The 17,212-nt window shown below is 37.0% G+C and overlaps 2 protein-coding genes across 2 annotated transcripts; one reads left to right on the plus strand and one right to left on the minus strand.

Moving 5' to 3' along the window:
* Positions 1-247: 247 nt before the first annotated feature.
* On the minus strand, positions 248-9,513 carry LOC111778526. The gene is made up of 2 exons (XM_023658417.1): positions 8,981-9,513; positions 248-890 (listed from the first exon to the last, which is right to left on the minus strand). Exons 1-2 carry the CDS (start codon positions 9,331-9,333, stop codon positions 476-478), a joined length of 768 nt encoding a protein of 255 aa, XP_023514185.1. The 5' UTR covers positions 9,334-9,513; the 3' UTR covers positions 248-475.
* A 668-nt stretch (positions 9,514-10,181) lies between these two features.
* Positions 10,182-15,337, plus strand: LOC111779174 (UDP-D-xylose:L-fucose alpha-1,3-D-xylosyltransferase MGP4-like). Its single transcript, XM_023659256.1, has 6 exons — positions 10,182-10,292; positions 10,387-11,255; positions 11,609-11,770; positions 12,550-12,765; positions 14,159-14,409; positions 15,088-15,337. Exons 2-5 carry the CDS (start codon positions 10,776-10,778, stop codon positions 14,366-14,368), a joined length of 1,068 nt encoding a protein of 355 aa, XP_023515024.1. The 5' UTR covers positions 10,182-10,292; positions 10,387-10,775; the 3' UTR covers positions 14,369-14,409; positions 15,088-15,337.
* The last annotated feature ends 1,875 nt before the right edge of the window (positions 15,338-17,212 follow it).

Consider the following 17,212-nt stretch of genomic DNA (forward strand, 5'->3'; position numbering starts at 1 on the left):
AAAATAACTAGATATTTATTGTTAAAAATTGGATGTTTCACGATAAATAAATAAAAGTATATATAATATCTCAATCTGGTCCAACCCAACGAACCTACGTATACCCCTATCCAATCAATTTAAACTATCTCATACATGACTTCGAGGGACAAATAGTGTTTAAATTTAATTGTACAAAATTTTTTTTTCAAAAATGTTTATAAATTATAGGAGTTAACTACGGTTCATCAGACATTCCCACAATCAATACACAAAATTGGCCTTCAAATTCACATTATATATCACTTACAATGTTTGTACAAAGGCTCATAAGATGAAAAACATGGGTAAAACAGTAATTACAGCCTGATTATACACACAAACACAGCACTAAAATTTTGTACCACCTTATGCTATAAAACAGTATCATCCCAACATATTAACAGACAATTAACCAAACCATATTCCAAAACTTTTTCCGTCACTTTCAACTGAGCTATGTTTCGTTTGAAGCTGAAGAAGACGATGACGTTTCAAAATAAGTGGGTTTTGGAGTAGACGAACAGCCAATGGCTTGGACCAACTCTTCCACGGTCAGAACCCGAAACTTGGGAGGTGGTGAGTTGAGAGCTATATTGTCGACACGGTGCTCGTAGATTTTACCTTCTTTGTCAAGCTTATACTCGGACGTCCCATCAAATCGACCACGACTCTCCCATGGAACTCGTGGGATGCCATGAACGGTCCATCGAACCATGATGATGCTCTCCATCGGCTGCCATACGCCTATAACATCGACCCACAAAGCCCTGAAAAAGATCTTTCCATGGAATCGTAGTGCCCATAAGATTGACTTGTAGTTGTCAATGCCAGTGAAAGTGTTGAGAGGATCTTTGAATACAATGTCATCTCTTCGCATGGAAGTCAGAACAAAAGAGGAAAATCAGAATATTACAAGATAAGGTAGAATATAGTAAATGCTATTTGAAAAGAACTTGTTACTTCAAAGAGTTGAAATTCCAAGTGCATTACTTGGTCTATTTAGTTCTTGAACTTTAAAAAAGTAATCATTCTAGTTCACCTAATATTTGTCTCACGCTATACGATATGTCAATACTCACATATTTAAAGTCACGTCATCCATCTATTACAAAAATTGGGAGAATAGAAAAGAGGGGGGAGGAAAGCAAAGGAAGCCTAAGAGAGATTACAAAAAAGTTCTTCCAATTGGCCGATAACTGTGAGATCTCACGTTGGTTAGGGAGGAGAACGAAGTATTCTTTATAAGGGTGTGACAATCTCTCTCTAGCAGACGCGTTTTAAAAACCTTGAGAGGAAGCTCAAAAAAGACAATATTTGCTAGCGGTGGACTTGGAATATTACAAAACAGTACTCTAATGGTTGAAATGAGTACGAAAAGGCAATTCTATGTCGACAAAGATTCGTCCTTCTAAGCCAAAAGGACAAAAGGAAAAGAAGGGAAAAAAAAAAAAGTTCTAACAAAGTGAAGCCAAAGGGTGTTCTTGTGTTTCTTCAACGGATGCCCCACCACTATAAAAGGAAGAAGGTGATTGTGTCATGAGGAAGGGCAATGTGGCAAATAAACGTGCAAAGTATCAAATTCCAGCGGTTTCCAGCAAAGGGCCAGTTGAGAAAAAGGTGGTCCTGAAATTCTAAATCTTTCTTGCAAATGGTAGGCCACTCTAGCCAGCAAAATCAATCATGAAGGTAGCCATTTTTTGGAATCTTGTCATGGATGGGTGTTTAGACACCCTTGCGGCTCAGTTCCCAATAAGAATTTTGAGTAGTCATATCAAAACATAGTGAAAGAATATGTGGGCACAAAAGGAAGGGGTTGTAGTCTAGTAAAAAGAGATTTAAAGACTAATTACAAAATAATCGTGTTAACGAGGCTAAAAGCCATTACCCTCAAACACTGACCTGCCACAAGAACTACCCATTTGTTATTGAATCTTATGATCTCAGAGTGAGGTTGTTGGGTATTCAAGCACATACAAACACAATATGCTAATTTATCACAATGGCAAAAGTTAATTACAATATAACCATACGTATTCGAGAGGGTTATCTCTCCCCCAAGTCCCATAATAGACACTCCACTAAAATGATCCTGTGTCCCTAACACCCCTTATTCAATAAGATGTTTCTTTTGCCTCCTTCTAGGGGATCGAAAAATAAAGAAATAGTTAATATATTCAAGATAATACCATCTCAATTCATCCCATTTCATCAGATCCGGGGTGTGATATGGTTCCAAAGGATGAACTGGGTATAGATAGTTCCAATAAGACTTCATTCTGGAACAAAAATCCATTTATTTATTTCATTTATTCCATGATCGGAAGAGGAGGGGATACACGTTACACCACGATTTTGAATCAGAAGAGAGATTTTAAGAGATGGTAGATCTATTCACTCTATCAATAACCAAGCCGGATTTGGTGTATCATAAGGGATTTGCCTTTTCTATTGATTCCTGCGGATTTGATCAAAAACAGTTCTTGAATGAGGTATTGAACCTCCCTCGGGAATGATTTGGAAGATCCAAAACAAAAAATAACAAAGACACCCCTAACTCATTACCACTATTCTCCTCACTAATATACTAAATCCCCCAGCAAATCTCATACTAGTACTCAACTCTTACATAGGTCTATTATAGTCTCTCGATCTAGTCGTAGAATCAACATGGAAACCACAAAGAGCATTAGTCTCTTTTCATTTCATCGATGACAAGTTTTGTTTCTTGTTAAAAAAAATATAACACCTTGGAGATAACCTCTGATATAAAGAAGGTACAGACCCTTCACTCAAATGAGAAGGGGCTTCACCTTATTCAAATTGGAGGAGACGTTTTCCTTCTTCAGATAAGGAGAACTTATCCCAAGAGCTCATTCATCCCTAAATCAGCCAGATTCCTTCTTAGAGGGAAAATTCACTTTATTAGTATCTCATGATAGTGTAAAGGAATGCTCGACAACTCTACTTGGCAAATGCCAAGTAAATTGGCCCCTTCACAAGAGGCCACCCTTCCTGTGAGATCCCATATCGGTTGGAGAGGGGAACAAATCATTGTTTATAAGGGTGTGGAAGCCTCTCCTTAGCAGACGCATCTTAAAAATCTTGAAGGGAAGCCCGAAAGGGAAAGCCTAAAGGGGACAATATCTGCTAGCGGTGAACTTGGGCTGTTACACTTCTACTCAATCGTTGGGATATTAAAACTTTGAAACACATAGGAGATGCCTGTGGAAGTTTTGTTGAGATTGCCAAAAGACTTCATCGCTTGTGGATTTGATACAAGCCACCATCCAAATCAAGAAACACTCAGAGAGAGGAAGTATTCCCCTCATGGTCTTGACCCTTGCTTCCATGGAGATTTGTTTGTTGATGCAATGGTCAGTTTCCATGGAACCGAAGCAACAATAAAAGGATTTTGCACCATCAAGGATAGTGAAGTTATCGTAGAAACTTCAGGAGGCATTCTTGGACCATACCCATGGTCAAACCACAAAGGCACATCACCAAAAGGGACTTCTCAAGTACAGTATTACTCAACAATCTTAGATTTACACATCACCAGGTCATATCCCATAGCCCTAAAAAGGTAAATACAACCCCCATCCACCATGGATCGCCCCCAACTTTCTAGGCCCACTCCTACAAAAATAGCTAAACCCCTCAACCAAACCCATTTCCTGCATTCTCCCCTTCATGGACCCATAGCTACCCGCTTCGACCAACCCACCGCCGCATATAAAAGTCCACCTGCCCCACATAAACCAAAGGTCACCAATCCCCCACCCTACTTTTCGCTAACCTCCACAATCTCGTCTACTATACAACTTTTTATCCTTGATCTACAAGTTGTGACAGTATCACTAGAAAAACATGCCATCATCGTAATGAACCAAAAAAAAATCCTCGTTCCAGGAACAAAATTCTCCACGGTTGACTCTCACCAAGAATCCGATGACAAATATGCATCTAGTCATCTCCCCTTTTCCACATCTCCTCATCTCCTACTGCGAGTATGTCCAATCTCTCTGTCTCTCTATCAGTGATTATCCTTGTGAATATAGAGCTTGACACTTTTTTTCCAGAAAGAAGAATAAAACAAGGCAAAAGAAATCGCCCCAATATTGGCGAAACTCACATCAGTAATAGCCCATTCAAGTCCTGGCACCATGGCAAAAAGAACACCACATGTGTATCACGACTATTCCATCTGGGAAAAATAAGCCCACTATAGCCATGAAACAGAGTAAACTAACTAGGGAGATTGTTGGCCCCCTTTCGAGCATCAATTATGAGAAATCCAACCAGTCACAATTGGGTGACCACTATCTTTTATTATTATTATCTCTTGAAAGGTCAAAAACTTAGGAGATTGGCAAAAGAGAGCCCTCAGCAAGACTTTCCTCCTCAAATACAATCCCATTAGGGTCATTCTTCCATAAACAAAATTGAATTTTGTTGATCGCTCGATAGTTAAATCCCTTTGGAGTGCTAGACATATTGATTAGACATTTTTTAATGCCTCAGGAACATCGGGGGATCTTAATAATGTGGAATAACCCAACTTTGATCATCTCCGAAGTCAACAAAGGTATTTACACCCAAACCACACATATTATATTGGCCAACAGTTTCGATTTTTGGATAACAGGGATCTATAGCCCTTATAGATATCAAGAAAGACCTCTCTTCTGGCCGGAGTTACAAGACCTATATAGCCTTTGCACAAAAAAAACTAGCTTTTGGCTGGTGACTTCAATATCTCTCAAATCTAGCGGAAAAGTTACCAGAGGCATGAGACACTTCAATAACTTCATAATAGAAGTTGAACTCATTGACCTTCTCCTAAGTAATGGTCTCTATACCTGATCACACAGCAGATCTCACCCACCTTGACACTAATTGACGGATTTCAGCTACAAAAGGTCCCCTCAGAAAATTTAGTAACACTAGTGTTTAAAGACTGAATAAACCTACATCTGATCATTATCCCATTGTACTTTCTATGGACTACTAGAAATGGCCCCTCACTATTCTGCTTCGAGAATATGTGATATAACCACATTGAATTTTTGCAATAGTAGAATACTGGTGGAAGAACACACCCTTCCGTGGATGGGCGGGGCATTAGTTTCATCAACAAACTTAAAAGGTTAAAAGAAGTCTTGAAGAAATGAAACAAGAAGGTTTTTTGTTGTATTTCCACAAAAATAAACCAACGTTACTGAAATTGCTCTCCTTGATCTGGAGGGGCTCTATCACATTAGTTTAAAACTCACCTAGTTGGCAGCAGAGGAAGAGCAATCTTGGAGACAAAAATGTAAAAAAAGATGGCTAGAAAACGGCGACATAAACTCCAAAATTTTCTATCATAACATGGCTTTAAAGAAATGAAAGAGTACCATCATGAAAATTCTATCAACACAAGGCAGAAGTTGGTAAACGAAGATGCAATTGTAATAGAACTTTACACATCCTTATATGCAAAGGACGATACCCTTTATCGAATTTCCAAACAATATTGACGGGAGCCCAATTGACCAACAGCAAGCAGCCTCCTTTGAGGATCCTTTCACTGAAGAAAAGGGAGGAAGGGAATGTAGTTCCTAGGCTTCGAAAAAACTCCAAGACCAAAAGGAATGCCCACATTGTCGCCGACTTTCACCCCATGAGTCTTACAACCGAACTATACAAAATCATAGCAATGGTCAATCAGAGTGTCTTAAAAGGGTTCTACCTTTCACGATTATTGGGCTGCAGACAACTTTTGTAGAGAGAAGACAAATCCTCGATGTATCCCTCATGGCAAATGAACTTATATATGAATGGAAAAGAAAGAAACAAAAAAGTGTAGTCATCAAATTTTTGGAAAAAGCCTTCAATAAGGTCGATTGGACTTTCTTCAAAAACATTCTTGTAGCAAAAGACTTTGGCTCAAAATGGCGGGATGGATATAAGGTTGCATTTCATCCACAAACTTCTCCATGATCATCCATGGAAGACCGAGAGGGAAGATTCATGCCTCACAGGTTCTTTGAAAAGGGGATCCACAATCCCCTTTCCTTTTCATAATGGCAATGGATTGCTTCAGTCACTTACTCACTAAGGTCTAATATGAAGGGCAGATAAATAACTTTTAAGTTGGAAAAGAAGGCTTAACCATCAACCACCTTCTGTTTGCGAATGATACAATACTCTTTTCTAATTTGTCAGATGTCTCCTCCATAAAAAACATAATCGAGATAGTATAAACCTTCAAAAGATGCTTAGGACAAAATGTCAATCTCTAAAAAATAAAGATTATGGGCATCAATATTAGCATACAGATTATCAAAGACCTTGCCAACAGGATATGTACCTAAGATTACCCTTCAATGGGAACTACAAATCTTTCTCCTCCTCAAAGACCATTATTGAAAAAATAGAAAGAAGGTTATCAACATGGTCATCATCTTATACTTCCAAAGGCGAAATGCTCACTCTAATACAAGACACACTGTCCAACCTCCCCACTTACTACATATCTCTATTCAAAATGCCACAAAAAGTGTCTACAGATATAGAAAGATTATTCAGAAACTATTTGTCACACCTTGTCTGATGAAATATCATAAACCTCCTAGCAGACAAGGGAGAACTTGTACTATTTTCGATAAAAGAGAAGAACAAAGCTCTCCTCGCCAAATGGATACGAAGATATTATCACGAAGACAATGCCTTGTGGAGAAAACTTATAAAGGCCAAACATCCTCCTACATCATGTCCAAATCGACCCATCTTCTGCAAAGGGTCATGGAAGTACATAAAAAAACATCAAAACATCATCACCAACCGAATTCACTATAGGGTGAGTGATGGAGGAAGCACATCTTTCTGGACCAACCATTGGACTGAGAGTACCACGCTAGCCTTGGAGTATCAATTGCAAAGTAAAACATCTGAAATATTTTCTTAGAGACTCCAAGTTTTCAAAAAGAATTTTTGCTTGAGTTAGTTTGAAATGTCATGACATGCATGTAATAACGATCTTATATTTAAGAGGAAAAATAGGGGGTCGCTCCAACTTTTTTATGAGGTGGTCTCTTCTCTCTCTTCTTCCCTCTTCGCCTTTCTTTTTTCTTCCTTTCCTCGGTCAAAGCTTGTCGTTGTCGCTCACCGCTGTCCTTACCATCTGCCACCACATCTCTCCTCTCATCGTTGTCATTACACCATTGCCATCACATTGTGGAAGGATTCTTCTTCACAGATCTAAGACAGAAATGTTCCTTCTGTTTCTAACTCTCCAGAAGTCTGAAGACTTCACAACATGGATTTTTACCAACTCATCAATCATAATGCTCCAAGAAACCACATCTGGATGAGACATTTTATCAAATACCAACCGTGCTTCCACTTAACCTTTAAAATTAAAATTGATCTGATATAAACCCATCTCTAAGTTTTCCTTTTCACTCTTCACACCTTTCCTTTGATCCTATTTTGTTTCTCTTATTTCTTTTTGGTAAGAAGTTGCGCTGTGAGAAAAATGAAAGAAAATACAGGCCATACAAGAAACAAGCACCATAAAAGAACATCTCAGAAACTACACATAAGGACTCCAATTCAACAAAATCAAACCAAGATCATAATTTCAAATATAATATAAAAAAGGCCTAGCGACTAACTCCAACATGAGCTATTAAGCCTCACCAACTCCCACAATGCCAACCTGATACAGTTCCACATCCAAGATCTCCACTTAACACCGAGCCCCTTCTTCTCCAAGACCCTGTCTAAAAATTCCAGTCTACATGGTCATAAGCTTTTTCAAAATTTATTTTGAAAATCATCCCTTCCTTCTTACTTTGCCCATAGTCCTCAATGGCCTCATTAGCTATCAACACTTGGTCCAAAATTTTCCTCCTAGCCATAGAGGCCCCTAAGTATTCAAAATAGTCCTAGGAAAAACTTTCCTCAACCGAACTGCCAATACCTTAGCAATAATCCTATATAAACTTGTGACCAAACTAATGGGCCCAAAATGCTTCATATTGTGATTTGTCATTGTTGTCTTTCTTAGGAATTAGGCACATGTAAGTCTCACTCATACTTGCATTATCGATAATGTAACAGCCCAAGCCCAAGCCCACCGCTAACAGATATTGTCCTCTTTAGACTTTCCCTTTCAAGCTTCCCCTCAAGGTTTTTAAAACGCGTCTGCTAAGGAGAGGTTTCCGCACCCTTATAAAAAATGTTTCGTTCTCCTCTCCAATCGATGTGGGATCTCACAGATAATACCCCTCTCAAAAACTTATGCGAAAACTTTCCCCAAATACTCCTTGACACAATTCCAATTATCCTAAAAGAAGTCCATAGTGAACGCATCTAGTGAAGGAAACTTATTCCTATCAACTCCTCATTTTCCCTAACTAGGATAGGACACCAGTCAAGATCTTCCAAGAACTGTCTAGGAAGCGGATAAGGAGCATGCAACTTGGAGGAAAAGGAAATAATCTCTTCCTCAATTCCCATGTCATCCTCCATCACCACACAATCAACCTTTCACTAAGAATTGGAAGGTTTGTAAAATGATGTAAAAATGGAGAAAACTGATCATCTCTCACTCTCACAGTAACAACCCAAATCCACCGCTAGCAAATATTGTCCTCTTTGAACTTTTCCTTTTGAGCTTCCTCTCAAGGTTTTAAAACGTGTTTGCTAGGGAGAGGTTTCCACACCCTTGTAAAGGATGCTTCATTCTCCTCCCCAACCGATGCGGAATCTCACAATGGCTTTTTCCCCTTTGTCTTCTCACATCATCTCACTGAAACCTTCTATCAAACCTACAACTACCAACAATTACAACATACAAATTATCGCACCACAGTTCTAGGCTCTCTTCCATCCTGATACATCGATCATACAGGATATACAAAAAAGAAATCTTCACAACAATCAATAAAACAAAAGGACAGACATTAAATACCTGTATATATCAAAGCTAAGCTCCCTGTAGAAAAGCTCCGGAAACTCTTCCCTCAGAGTTCGTATAGCATACCCCATATTCACATAATAATTCTGCTTTTCTTCCTCCTCTTTACTCATCTTGGAGTCCCCTTTCAATGGAGTTGCAAACTGTCCGTGCAGCTTTACATACTGATCCCATTTCGAAACACCAATTTCAGAACCCTTCACTTCCGAACAAACCTTAATCATAGCCTTAGCGCCGATCGTCCCAAAATTCGATGAAACTCTGAAGCCTTTAACATTTCTAGGATTGGGCTGGCTGATAATCTTCGAGACGATGGAAAATTCCGGTGCACGAGCGAGAAGAGCCATGGAAATACACAGTCGACAGCTAATTCAAGAATTAAACGAAATCCAATACAGAAAATACCATTTTTTTTCCCTTGTTTTTCTGTAAGAACGAACGAAGATGTTTACACCACAGAGCCGATCGTTCTTTAACTGGTGAGAAAATGCGACTGCAGAGAAGGAGAAATATCTGTATAGATAAACCTATAATTATTTTGGATAAGCTGAATTATCAACACAATTCACTAATCACCCATTAATCTTTACTAATCACCCATTAATCTTTACTAATCACAATTATGTCCACATCAATAAGATGTGTTCCACACACACTATAAGGATTTTTTTTCTTTATTTTTTTTTATTGATTTTAATTTTCTTTTTTTTTTTTAAATTACATTTATACAAATCAAAAATCTATATTTATGTTAAAAAATGAGGCGGAGTTTTAATATTTTTTTAAATTTTTATATGTTACCGATATCTTATTATTAGTAAGTGTTAAATTTTTTAAAATGTCTAATAAATTTTTAAACTTTTGGTACGATAAATAGGTTAATTAAAAAAATTAATAAATTTGTAAGGAATTATTTATTTATTTTAGTTCCCAATCCTTTTCTATTTTTATGAAAAGGAAATAAATAGATTGCCATTGTTTAATTATAATTATATAAAAATAATATTTATTATTTAAAAAAAATAAAGAAAAGAGTAGTTGAAAATTCACACACCATTAAATACCACAAAATATCATATTTTTATAATGTTTTTAACAAAAATCCAAGACTATTTGCAGAAAACCCCCTACAAAATATCATATTGACATAATTAGTCCACATCTTCTATTTCTTTTGCCTATTAGTATTAAGCTAAGAAACTGCTAAAACAGCTCCCCGCCACCGTCACTCTCCATTGTTCTACCTCTCAGATCCTCACTCTTCAAGCGCCAAAGCCTCTGTGGAAGCTTGATTTCCAACGGCAAGGTAAATCTTAGTAATTTTGGTTCATGAACTCGTTTTCTTTTGGTTACTTTTAGTTTTTGAATTCGTATTCTGAATCCTGCCCGAAAATTTTCAGATCATTGATCATTGCGGATGAATCCGTGGCAATTTTGCATGGTTAAGTTCTGCTGATCTGTTTGCCCACTGCCATTTGTGTTTTGTTTCCTCTCATTGTGATTGATCCGATTATCGGCACAGAAAGTTTGTTAAGATTGGTTTTTAATTGGTTTCTTAAGCTCGAATCTGGCCTTGAGAGTTCAGTTTTCGTACTCCTGATGGAATGGGAGTTCTTATCTGCAGTTGATTTGTGTTCATTTCTTGTTTGAATGTTGTTGATTGATTTTGTAATTTGATTCTGCGACGAATGATTTGTGGATAGTTCTCGTCTTCCTCCTTCTGGCTCAAAGTTTTAGAGATTTACTTGACATCGGCTTCACACTGTTCTGTGTTTTTTAATGCACGAAGATGCCGTCGATCTTGCACCAAAGACCCATTCATAACCCACTTGCAAACTCATACCCACTTTCTCCTCGTTCTTCCTCGAGTTCTGAGAGATCCTTTTCCATATTCAGTCCTTTAAATCTGCTTGCTCTGCTTTCTCTTATTGTGATTCTCGGGGTCTTCTTACCTTGGATGAATATACAAGAGAGTATTTTCTCAAGCTCCAAGATCTCGAACGATAAATGGCGAGAATACTCATTGGCTGAAGCTGCGTCGTTCGTCGCTAGGAACGGGACTGTGATTGTTTGCGCTGTGAGCCAACCCTACTTGCCGTTTCTTAATAATTGGTTGATTAGTGTTACTCGGCAGAAGCACCACGAGAAAGTTCTTGTTATTGCAGAGGACTATGCAACGCTCTATAAGGTGAATGAACGATGGCCGGGGCATGCAGTGCTCGTCCCACCAGCTCCTGATGCTCAAACGGCTCATAAATTTGGTTCTCAGGTGTGGTTATGACTCTAGTATGTGCTTTCATAAATTTTGTTTCCTTATCATAGGCGTAGATTTAATTATTTTATTTGAAACTAAAAATTTGATTGCTTATATCAACATATTCAGTGTTTGTTGCTTCTCTGTTCAATATCTCATCACATTTAAGATTGCCTGGGCAAAGATGTTTTGTTAATGCAGCACTTGGTCATGAACATTCTTGCATGTGTTTTCTAAACATGATGCCACTTGTATTTTTTCATTTTTTTCTCAATGAAAGCTCAGTTTTTTAAAAATGATAATAGGAAAAAATCTTTAGCCAAATTCACTGCCTATGTGAAATGAAAATGATTGTCTTCACTTTTCAGGGATTCTTCAACTTCACGTCCCGAAGACCACGACACCTACTACACATTTTGGAGCTTGGTTATAATGTTATGTACAATGATGTTGATATGGTATGGCTGGCTGATCCATTTCCTTATCTGCAAGGGAAACATGATGTGTACTTCACAGATGACATGGCTGCGGTACATACAACTTTTCTTCTCCCTTTTTTTCCCATTTCATCTGGTGCAATGTTTGTGGACTTGTGTTGCTTACACTTTCCTTGCGTATAAACTCTAATTTTTTATTTCTTAATCTTTGAGTAAGAAAGATGTGAGATCCCACATCGGTTGTGGAGGAGAATGAAACATTCTTTATAAGGGTGTGGAAACCTCTCCCTAGTAGACGCGTTTTAAAAACCTTGAGGGGAAGTCTGAAAGGGAAAGCCCAAAGAGGGCAATATCTACTAGCGGTGGGCTTGGGCCGTTACAAATGGTATGAGTCAAGAGGCGTTACGAGGAGGTTGAGCCCCGAAAGGGGGTGGATTGTGAGATCCCACATCGTTTGGGAAGGAGAATGAAACATTCTTTATAAGGGTGTGGAAACCTTTTCCTAGTAGACGCGTTTTAAAAACCTTGAGGGGAAAGCTCGAAAGGATTTTTCTAGCCCAAAAAGACAATATTTGCTAGCGTGAGCTTGGGCCGTTACAAAAAGAACATTCATAATAAGTTCGGGAAAATTTTAATGAAAAATGTTGGAGGATTTAGCTTCTTGAAATTTCACCTTTGGTTAAACATTTGTATATTTGATAATTTCTTTGATCAATCGATCAAATTGACTGGAAAATGTGGTACTTGTAGATCTCTAGCTTAATATAACTTGAGAAGCGTGGTGACACTAAACTCTCATCTTAAATTTTGATGAAATGTGCATGCATCCTTGTTTGATTAACATAAGGTTATTTGTCCTCGTGCCTTAACAGGTAAAACCTTTGCACCACTCTCATGATTTGCCACCTCCAGGGAAAAAGGGCCGCACTTACATATGCAGCTGCATGATTTTCTTACGCCCCACCAATGGAGCAAAACGGATCATGAAGAAGTGGATTGATGAACTTAAAGCTCAGCCATGGTCCAAAGCAAAGAAATCAAATGATCAACCTGCTTTCAACTGGGCACTGAATAAAACCGCCGGAGAGGTTTGCTTTTCTCGCCTTATAGTTCTTACTATCATATCCTAATTGAGCTGCATACACCCCATACGATAACAATTAAGTTTACAAAAATTAGAAAATATTGAAAGGAGAATCAAATTTACACCATGTAAGAACACAAAAAGGATGGTGTGTTATGAAATTATCACAAGATTGAATCAAAACTTTTCATGAAAATTATCAAAACTTTTCATGAAAATAGTGAAAATTTACCAAGTATGAACTTCCATTCGATTATAAAGCAAAGATTTTTCTTTGTCATTAACGATGCTATTGTTGCTTTCAAGCCAAAGATCCCAAAAGATAGCTTTATCGAGCTGCAGCCAAAAGAATTTCCTTTTTTCCCTAAAAGAGTGGCCGACGAACATAGTAAGAATAGCTCCTTGATATCTAGTGGGCATGCCACTTGCCAATTTAAAGCGAAGAGAATCGAAATCCAGAAATTACCAGCAAAAGAACAGTTGAGGGGATATGGCCTTGGGTCTCCAGATATTTCTAAAAAAGTAAAAAAAAAAAAAGAAAAAAAACAGGTAGAGGGAGCATGTGGGAAGCCATTTTTATGTCTCGTCGTGAGTTTATGTTTTCACAGCTAAGCTCACACAAGAAGAAACTCACTTCTTTGGGTATATGCTGTGCCACATTTGTTTTAATAGGGCGATGCTCCAAGCTAACTTTGTCGACAATTTTCTTTGAAGAGTGAACGGACTTTGAGCCTGTGAAAACCGAAATGATTCCAATGGCCATACCAGCTTCTTGGGGCTATCCAAGGGATGAAAGGGTCCCATATGTTTGTTTTTAGTTTTTAAAAATTAAGCTTGTCCGATTTACAATTTCTTTGTCTAGATTTTTCCCCTTTTAAAAACACTTTTTTAGTCTACAGAAAATAAGCTTGTTGAATTGTTTCATGTCCCTCCTCAAAATTTGGTTCATCTCCAAACAGTGTTTTTCCTGGTACTCAGTTCTTTACACACTCCAAATGGGCCCTGGAAATCTTAGACGTTCAAAGGGGACCAAAATTGCAGTGGTAACCGGTAGAAATAGCAATTGTTTCTATATAAGCCTAAAAATAGAAAACCAAGAACAAGATTGTTATCAAACTGGCCTTAGAGTAGACAATTTTTTTCCCTTTGGTAATCTAGAATCAGAATCAAATTTTCCTTTGAGCTAACAATCTGCCAAGCTGCTGAAACCAATTGATCTAGTAGTTTGTTCACTCAAGGTTCTGTCACTTGGATTAAATCTCTTAACTATGGCATAAATGCGGGAAGAATTCTTCAGTTTTTGGTCAAGACGAGACGAAATATATTAGATTTTCTCATAAAGAGAGACTATGCAGTTTAGATAACTATCTAAAATTGGCTACAATGATCATATACAGGTGGATCTATACCTGCTGCCGCAGACAGCATTCCCAACAGGTGGACTATACTTCAAGAACCAGTCGTGGGTACAGGAAACCAAGGGAATGCATGTTATAATACATAACAATTATATCACAGGTTTTGAAAAGAAGATTAAGCGTTTCCGAGATTTCAACCTGTGGTATGTGGATGATCATACTCTCGAATCCCCCCTTGGTCGAATATGAGAACTTCATAGGTGTCATCACAATTCTTCCTTCAATTAAAGGTACATTCTTTTAGAAATGTGCAGCCTTAGCTACATGTAGTTGAATTTTGAATTTTCCTTCTTCCTGGCAGTCTCGTATTTTTCTTTTGCGGTTTGTTTTCACAGTGATTCAATTAGTGGAATGACAATCATGCAACTGCAGTGAAGCCTGCTCTGTCATTGTTTATTAGCATTCGGTTAGAACTATATTTCATGACAACAAAGTAGCAGCATATAGCAAGATTATCATCATCATTCATTGAACATTTTCGATTATTACCAGTATTATTCTGAAAAACTCAGTCTCATTGATCAAATTTCTTTCAAAATTCTGTTTGTGGAAGTTATTTTACTTAGAACTTTAGTGAGGGCTCTCCATTGGAGAATTTACAAATTTATGACATTCATGTATGACCAAACGAACTCTTGCTAGAAACTAAAGAAATGAAATGATATTGAAAGACAAAACTAACTCCACTGCCCTTTGATATACTTGGACTCTCCCTTATCTAAGTGCATTTAGGTTCGTACACTCAAAATATTGCCTACCTTCATCTATTCCCTTTTCTCATGCTTTTCTTTTGGCCCTTTTCCCAAATATTAGGAGCATATCTATTCTTGCATTTGGTGAGCTTTACAAGCTCATTAGATCTGAAGGCTTGTATATCATGTTTATTTCTCTTTGTTATACATGATTAGGTAGAAGGATATAGCAACGATGAAGGAAAACGGGCATCGATGACGGAGGAGGGAGAAAGAAAATTCTGAATATTGAAGTTGAGATTTTCTATTTGGTCTCGGAATGGAAAATGTAGGAAATTCTTGAAATTTTGGTAGTTGTATTCAATTCTTGGGAATAATTCTTCTAAATTCTGTAAGGTTAATTTGTATAACTCATGAACTAGATGAATGCAACTTGAATCTTATTAGCAGAGGCATCTCTTACTCTTAGATCTCTAAACGATGTTCCCTCCTTTGATTTTAGGAATAACCATGTATGTATAAGTTGTTGATTATGTATGCTACAACAACCCAAAATTTCTTAATGGTTTTTGCACAAAAATGTCAAGTTCTAACACTATTTTTGGTTGTTTAAATGAGAAAGTAGAAATAGTGGTAGTTAGGAAACCTCTAATCTACCAATTTCGAAAGCAGACTATTACCATTATTGATGTCATAAACCATTTTCGTACGTCTTTGCATGCATTTTAGTCGTTAAATATGAAATACCATTATTGTAGCAATTAATTTAAACAATTTTCACATATTATCATTTTCGTGTTCAAAATTATTTTCGTGTATTATCATTCTTGTTTTGCATTTGGCTTAGTATTTGATTTCACTGCAGCAATCGATCATCTTTGCAACTTATATTGTTCCCAACCTCACTTATCATGGGCCTCGTTCCCGTTGCCATTGATTCTTCTATCGATCATTCTCGTTTTCTCTCATATCAATTGTGACGTCTCAACTATCAGCCGTCTTTATTTTTTGTTTTCAATTCAAATGTGTTATGACTTTGTTTGTTCTCTTAGAAATTTCATTGTCATGTGTTCCTGACTATTTGTGTAGGAGCAGTCGTCACGCATTATCGACTACCATCAGTAACACGCGCAATTGTGGGTGAGGAGGAGGGACAAGAGAAAAACTACATTTAACGTAGTGGATTTTAGGGGTTGTATGCAAGGATCTCATGTGTATCAGTCTGGTATGGTTCAATTCATATAGACTAATTTGATTTTATTAGTTGATTCGGTATGGTTTATCCAACATTTTTTTTTTTTTGTTTAGGTAAGGCCAGTGAGCTTATATGGCCTCATATTTAAACTAGAATTTTATGAATTAAGTTTTTTATTTATTTAAAAGGTGTTTTGATTAGGTTTTGGTAAGTAACTTCGAAATAGATTAAAAATAATTTTTCTTGAGATTATTTTACATATTTTTTGAACCAATAAATATGTGTGCATGTGGTTGACCATGGTTTCTGTTTTTTTTTTCTTTTTTTTTTTTTTTTTTTTTTTGATGTACACCATGCAAATTCATTGTATTTATGGGACCTCTGGCATGTTTTGAAAGTAAAATTGTAGCAATTACCTCTTAAGATTATGGGTTAATTGTACCACTACGGGCACAAACTCGTTGTCCCACATTTCGATTCCTGATCTCAGTTTAGTTGGCCAAGGTTTTGGGTCTAGTCTCAAGCTAGCATGATCGATACTTGTAGATTTGAATAGAGATACGTAGATGCTTGTCACAATCTAGTTGGCCAAAGTTTTGAACGAGATAAAATGCTAGTTGGCCCTTTTATAAACGGTCTTACATTCCTTGATCTATTTTATATTTTCTTTGTGTGTATATGCATATCTAACCCAATAAAAAGATTACTTTTGGAACTCAGCCTTTCAAAATATTTTTCATATAGGAGTAAGAGCGTACGACCCGTAACAAAGCTTTTGTGAGAAACTACTCCCATATTTTGATCATACTTCCACGTTATTTAATGGTTATTCAATATATTTACTCTATTTGCAAACTTATGTTATTTGTTCATGAAGTTTTCAATTTATTAATGAATTTTGATGGATTTTTTCAAAAATGTATTTAAAGCGGTACCCACAATATTAATTTATTTCTCTGAAAATGTATGAATTTGTAACTTGCATATTTGCGTTTGTTTTCCGCTTTAAAAATAACGTCGAACTTATAACCTCCCCCAAACCTGTTTTATTTATCAAAATAAAAATAGCTCAATTAAAACATTTTCGTAATTAATAGGTCAGAATTCAAATCTCTATCTCTACGTACGGTCAAATAAACTCGTCTT

The sequence above is a fragment of the Cucurbita pepo genome, chromosome LG17 (genome assembly GCF_002806865.2).
Source record: "Cucurbita pepo subsp. pepo cultivar mu-cu-16 chromosome LG17, ASM280686v2, whole genome shotgun sequence".
Taxonomy (NCBI): domain Eukaryota; kingdom Viridiplantae; phylum Streptophyta; class Magnoliopsida; order Cucurbitales; family Cucurbitaceae; genus Cucurbita; species Cucurbita pepo.